We start from the raw sequence: 7087 nt of genomic DNA on the forward strand, positions 1-7087 counted from the left end.
AGAGAGAGAGACACAGGTATGAATGTCGGAGGGGGGGGGAGAGAGAGAGACACACAGGTATGAATGTCGGAGGGGGGGGAGAGAGAGAGACACAGGTATGAATGTCGGAGGGGGGGGAGAGAGAGACACAGGTATGAATGTCGGAGGGGGGGGGAGAGAGAGAGACACAGGTATGAATGTCGGAGGGGGGGGGAGAGAGAGAGACACAGGTATGAATGTCGGAGGGGGGGGGAGAGAGAGACACAGGTATGAATGTCGGAGGGGGGGAGAGAGACACACAGGTATGAATGTCGGAGGGGGGGGAGAGAGAGAGAGAGAGACACAGGTATGAATGTCGGAGGGGGGGGAGAGAGAGAGGGAGACACAGGTATGAATGTCGGAGGGGGGGAGAGAGGGAGACACAGGTATGAATGTCGGAGGGGGGGAGAGAGAGAGACACAGGTATGAATGTCGGAGGGGGGGGAGAGAGAGAGACAGGTATGAATGTCGGAGGGGGGGAGAGAGAGAGACAGGTATGAATGTCGGAGGGGGGGAGAGAGAGAGACAGGTATGAATGTCGGAGGGGGGGAGAGAGAGAGACAGGTATGAATGTCGGAGGGGGGGGAGACAGGTATGAATGTCGGAGGGGGGGGACGAGAGAGAGGTATGAATGTCGGCGGGGGGGGGGGGAGAGACAGGTATGAATGTCGGAGGGGGGGCGGGAGACAGGTATGAATGTCGCGGGGGGGGGGAGAGAGACAGGTATGAATGTCGGCGGGGGGGGGGGAGAGAGACAGGTATGAATGTCGGCGGGGGGGGGGGGAGAGAGACAGGTATGAATGTCGGCGGGGGGGGGGGGAGAGAGACAGGTATGAATGTCGGCGGGGGGGGGGGGGAGAGAGACAGGTATGAATGTCGGCGGGGGGGGGGAGAGAGACAGGTATGAATGTCGGCGGGGGGGGGGGAGAGAGACAGGTATGAATGTCGGCGGGGGGGGGGGAGAGAGACAGGTATGAATGTCGGCGGGGGGGGGGGAGAGAGACAGGTATGAATGTCGGCGGGGGGGGGGGGGGAGAGAGACAGGTATGAATGTCGGCGGGGGGGGGGGGGGGGGAGAGAGACAGGTATGAATGTCGGCGAGGGGGGGGGGAGAGAGACAGGTATGAATGTCGGCGGGGGGGGGGGGAGAGACAGGATAAGAATGTCGGAGGGGGGGGGAAGAGAGACAGGATAAGAATGTCGGAGGGGGGGGGAAGAGAGAGACAGGTATGAATGTCGGAGGGGGGGGGCAGACAGGTATGAATGTCGGAGGGGGGGGGGCAGACAGGTATGAATGTCGGGGGAGGGGGGGCAGACAGGTATGAATGTCGGGGGAGGGGGGGCAGACAGGTATGAATGTCGGGGGAGGGGGGGGCAGACAGGTATGAATGTCGGGGGAGGGGGGGCAGACAGGTATGAATGTCGGGGGAGGGGGGGCAGACAGGTATGAATGTCGGGGGAGGGGGGGGCAGACAGGTATGAATGTCGGGGGGGGGCAGACAGGTATGAATGTCGGGGGGGGGGCAGACAGGTATGAATGTTGGGGGGGGGGGGCAGACAGGTATGAATGTCGGGGGGGGGGGGCAGACAGGTATGAATGTCGGGGGGGGGGGCAGACAGGTATGAATGTCGGGGGGGGGGGCAGACAGGTATGAATGTCGGGGGGGGGGGGCAGACAGGTATGAATGTCGGGGGGGGGGGCAGACAGGTATGAATGTCGGGGGGGGGGGCAGACAGGTATGAATGTCGGGGGGGGGGGCAGACAGGTATGAATGTCGGGGGGGGGGGCAGACAGGTATGAATGTCGGGGGGGGGGCAGACAGGTATGAATGTCGGGGGGGGGGCAGACAGGTATGAATGTCGGGGGGGGGGCAGACAGGTATGAATGTCGGGGGGGGCAGACAGGTATGAATGTCGGGGGGGCAGACAGGTATGAATGTCGGGGGGGCAGACAGGTATGAATGTCGGGGGGGCAGACAGGTATGAATGTCGGGGGCAGACAGGTATGAATGTCGGGGGCAGACAGGTATGAATGTCGGGGGCAGACAGGTATGAATGTCGGGGGCAGACAGGTATGAATGTCGGGGGCAGACAGGTATGAATGTCGGGGGCAGACAGGTATGAATGTCGGGGGCAGACAGGTATGAATGTCGGGGGCAGACAGGTATGAATGTCGGGGGGGCAGACAGGTATGAATGTCGGGGGGGCAGACAGGTATGAATGTCGGGGGGGCAGACAGGTATGAATGTCGGGGGGGCAGACAGGTATGAATGTCGGGGGGGCAGACAGGTATGAATGTCGGGGGGCAGACAGGTATGAATGTCGGGGGGGCAGACAGGTATGAATGTCGGGGGGGCAGACAGGTATGAATGTCGGGGGGGCAGACAGGTATGAATGTCGGGGGGGCAGACAGGTATGAATGTCGGGGGGGGCAGACAGGTATGAATGTCGGGGGGGCAGACAGGTATGAATGTCGGGGGGGCAGACAGGTATGAATGTCGGGGGGGCAGACAGGTATGAATGTTGGGGGGGCAAACAGGTATGAATGTTGGGGGGGGGCAGACAGGTATGAATGTCGGGGGGGGGCAGACAGGTATGAATGTCGGGGGGGGGGCAGACAGGTATGAATGTTGGGGGGGGGGGCAGACAGGTATGAATGTCGGGGGGGGGCAGACGGGTATGAATGTCGGGGGGGGGGCAGACAGGTATGAATGTCGGGGGGGGGGGGGGCAGACAGGTATGAATGTTGGGGGGGGGGGGGCAGACAGGTATGAATGTCGGGGGGGGGGGGCAGACAGGTATGAATGTCGGGGGGGGGGCAGACAGGTATGAATGTCGGGGGGGGGGGCAGACAGGTATGAATGTCGGGGGGGGGGGCAGACAGGTATGAATGTCGGGGGGGGCAGACGGGTATGAATGTGGGGGAGGGGGGGCAGACAGGTATGAATGTCGGGGGGGGGGCAGACAGGTATGAATGTCGGGGGGGGGCAGACAGGTATGAATGTCGGGGGGGGGCAGACAGGTATGAATGTCGGGGGGGGGCAGACAGGTATGAATGTCGGGGGGGGGCAGACAGGTATGAATGTCGGGGGGGGGCAGACAGGTATGAATGTCGGGGGGGGCAGACAGGTATGAATGTCGGGGGGGGCAGACAGGTATGAATGTCGGGGGGGGGCAGACAGGTATGAATGTCGGGGGGGGCAGACAGGTATGAATGTCGGGGGGGGCAGACAGGTATGAATGTCGGGGGGGGCAGACGGGTATGAATGTCGGGGGGGGGCAGACAGGTATGAATGTCGGGGGGGGGGCAGACAGGTATGAATGTGGGGGGGGGGGCAGACAGGTATGAATGTCGGGGGGGGGGGGCAGACAGGTATGAATGTTGGGGGGGGGGCAGACAGGTATGAATGTTGGGGGGGGGGGCAGACAGGTATGAATGTCGGGGGGGGGGGGCAGACAGGTATGAATGTCGGGGGGGGCAGACGGGTATGAATGTGGGGGAGGGGGGGCAGACAGGTATGAATGTCGGGGGGGGGCAGACAGGTATGAATGTCGGGGGGGGGGGCAGACAGGTATGAATGTCGGGGGGGGGCAGACAGGTATGAATGTCGGGGGGGGGCAGACAGGTATGAATGTCGGGGGGGGCAGACAGGTATGAATGTCGGGGGGGGCAGACAGGTATGAATGTCGGGGGGGGCAGACAGGTATGAATGTCGGGGGGGGCAGACAGGTATGAATGTCGGGGGGGGGCAGACAGGTATGAATGTCGGGGGGGGGCAGACAGGTATGAATGTCGGGGGGGGGCAGACAGGTATGAATGTCGGGGGGGGGCAGACAGGTATGAATGTCGGGGGGGGGCAGACAGGTATGAATGTCGGGGGGGGGGCAGACAGGTATGAATGTCGGGGGGGGGGCAGACAGGTATGAATGTCGGGGGGGGGCAGACAGGTATGAATGTCGGGGGGGGGCAGACAGGTATGAATGTCGGGGGGGGGCAGACAGGTATGAATGTCGGGGGGGGGCAGACAGGTATGAATGTCGGGGGGGGGGCAGACAGGTATGAATGTCGGGGGGGGGCAGACAGGTATGAATGTGGGGGAGGGGGGGCAGACAGGTATGAATGTGGGGGAGGGGGGGCAGACAGGTATGAATGTCGGGGGGGGGCAGACAGGTATGAATGTCGGGGGGGGGGCAGACAGGTATGAATGTCGGGGGGGGGGCAGACAGGTATGAATGTCGGGGGGGGCAGACGGGTATGAATGTGGGGGAGGGGGGGCAGACAGGTATGAATGTCGGGGGGGGGCAGACAGGTATGAATGTCGGGGGGGGGGCAGACAGGTATGAATGTCGGGGGGGGGCAGACAGGTATGAATGTCGGGGGGGGCAGACAGGTATGAATGTCGGGGGGGGCAGACAGGTATGAATGTCGGGGGGGGGCAGACAGGTATGAATGTCGGGGGGGGGCAGACAGGTATGAATGTCGGGGGGGGGCAGACAGGTATGAATGTCGGGGGGGGGCAGACAGGTATGAATGTCGGGGGGGGGGCAGACAGGTATGAATGTCGGGGGGGGCAGACAGGTATGAATGTCGGGGGGGGGGCAGACAGGTATGAATGTCGGGGGGGGCAGACAGGTATGAATGTCGGGGGGGGGCAGACAGGTATGAATGTCGGGGGGGGGCAGACAGGTATGAATGTCGGGGGGGGGCAGACAGGTATGAATGTCGGGGGGGGGCAGACAGGTATGAATGTCGGGGGGGGGCAGACAGGTATGAATGTCGGGGGGGGGCAGACAGGTATGAATGTCGGGGGGGGGCAGACAGGTATGAATGTCGGGGGGGGGCAGACAGGTATGAATGTCGGGGGGGGGCAGACAGGTATGAATGTCGGGGGGGGCAGACAGGTATGAATGTCGGGGGGGGCAGACGGGTATGAATGTGGGGGAGGGGGGGCAGACAGGTATGAATGAGAACTCTAGAGGTATGAGGCCTCCATAGCGGAGTGTAGAAGTCACCAATCCCTGAATAGAAATTTCCTCCAATTCCTCCCCCCAAAAAATATGACATTCTGTGTATTCTACACCCATCACTACACTGTATATAGGGGGGAGGGGGGGGATTTATAATATGAGATATGAAATGAACGCCCCTATAGAAGCCCCTCTGTACATTATACATACAGCCAGTATATGGGGGGGGGGGGGGTAAATATATAGAGATATATGAGGAGGGGGGGGTAAGTATATAAAAGATATATATTGGGGGGGGGGTAAATATATAGATATATAAGGGCGGGAGGTAATGACAGGCCATCCCGGAGACATGACAGGACGCGGCCTCCTCCTCTCCCTCATCCCCGGTCTTTCCTCGGATCTCCGCCCGGCTCTCCTGTCACTGTAGGCCGCCCTGTCACCTCACACACCCTCCCCCCCTCCGGTCTCCCCTCCCCCTCTCACCTTTGAACAGATAGTCGTACTCGTCGTCCCGGGTTCCCATGCTGGCGGTGGATGTAGTGCTCCGGATCCGCAGGCTCTCGGCAGCCAAACGACAAAATCTCCAGGAAGCCCGGCTATGACCGAACCCCTCCCTGAAACAGGAACAGCGCTTCCGCCCAAGTCCTCGGCTGCAACACTTCCGGGTTCAACGAAGCACGGCGCCCGCCATCTTGGTACACCCCGCCCTGTCACGAGACGCTTGTGTCACGGGACGCTTATTTTAGGCGCGCGTGTTATTTAATCGTCTTATATCGGGCTTAGCGATCGTTTTCGCCTCCTGTACGATGAAAATGGTTGTTTTCCGAGCTGCGGGAGTCATATTGGCGTAAGCGGCAAAATGGCGGCGTGTGGTGCAGGAGGAGGTGCAATATGGCGGGCGGAGTGACACTGCGGCAGCGCGAGAATTACCTCAGAAATACTGAACCACTCAGTCCCCGGACACACTGGGGTTCCCTGTGAGGGAAATAAATATAGAAGCCGCCCAATAGAGCGTCTATTTACAACAGAAATGTGTGTTAAAGACAATACAAGAGGCAGTGAGAAGATTCTTCTCCTTTTGGTGAATGGAGGTTCCATGGTGTAATGGTTAGCACTCTGGACTCTGAATCCAGCGATCCGAGTTCAAATCTCGGTGGAACCTAGAATTTTATTTCTATTTTTTGTATTAATTTAATTTTATTTTAATTGTATTTTCCCTCACTCCACTCTTTTATATTTATTTTAACATATTCAATATTATTTTCCATGACTTTTTCCTCTTGTTCAGATTCCATAGAATCACACAGAACACCAAAAATGACATTTTAAATAAAGTTTACATTATAAAAAAATGATGCACCCCTTTTTCCTTATAGAGGGTGTAAGCACCCCCCCCACCCATAAAAATTAAAATAAATAAAAAAGGCAATTATGAAATACCTTAGAATGAAGCCCCCTGACTGACACACAGAACCTCTGATCGCTGTGCTGCGTGCCCCCCGCGGGCGCGCGCCGCCACTGTTATCTTGATTACGTCATATGTCGTCCGATCAGGATAACTGAACCACTTTTCCGCCGCCGTTTTGCTATACGGCGGGCGGCAAGTGGTTAAAGCAGTTGTAAACCCATATATAAAAATAAAAAAACAAAAAAAAAAAAACTGCAAGACAAAGGCATAATGAGCTAGTATACATCACATACTAGCTCATTATGAAATACTTACCTTAGAACGCAGCTCTTGCAGCGGTCCCCGCACACCGCTGTGACCGGCGACATGTCTCCTGGAGTTATTTCCGGGTTCGCGGGATCGGCCGGAGCCGCAATGACGTCACTCCGGCTCGTGCGCACGGGAACCGCCGGTCATGGCACAGGCCCTTTAGAAACGGCGCGATCGAGCCGTTTTTTTCAGTGCGCATGCGCCGATGATGTCGGCACAAGTGTGTATGGTAAATATCTCCTAATCTCCTAAACTGTGCAGGTTTAGGAGATATTTACAGTACCTACAGGTAAGCCTTATTATAGGCCTTATTATAGGCTCACCTGTAGGTACAAGCGGTGGAAGAGGGTTTACAAACACTTTAAGGCTCTTTTCACACTT

General features: G+C 58.2%; 1 protein-coding gene and 1 non-coding gene across 2 annotated transcripts in view; one reads left to right on the plus strand and one right to left on the minus strand.

Moving 5' to 3' along the window:
• Nucleotides 1–5653, minus strand: part of RAB11A (RAB11A, member RAS oncogene family) — a 49396-nt gene extending 43743 nt beyond the window's left edge. The window contains exon 1 of the mRNA XM_073618312.1: nt 5473–5653. Within this exon, the coding sequence (XP_073474413.1) occupies nt 5473–5512 (40 nt within the window). The 5' untranslated portion in view covers nt 5513–5653. The remainder of the gene's footprint in view (nt 1–5472) is intronic.
• A 426-nt stretch (nt 5654–6079) lies between these two features.
• Nucleotides 6080–6151, plus strand: TRNAQ-CUG (transfer RNA glutamine (anticodon CUG)). Its single transcript has one exon. It is a non-coding gene; the product is annotated as a tRNA-Gln (tRNA).
• Nucleotides 6152–7087: the final 936 nt, after the last annotated feature.

Source organism: Aquarana catesbeiana, linkage group LG03 (assembly GCF_042186555.1).
Source record: "Aquarana catesbeiana isolate 2022-GZ linkage group LG03, ASM4218655v1, whole genome shotgun sequence".
NCBI lineage: Eukaryota > Metazoa > Chordata > Amphibia > Anura > Ranidae > Aquarana > Aquarana catesbeiana.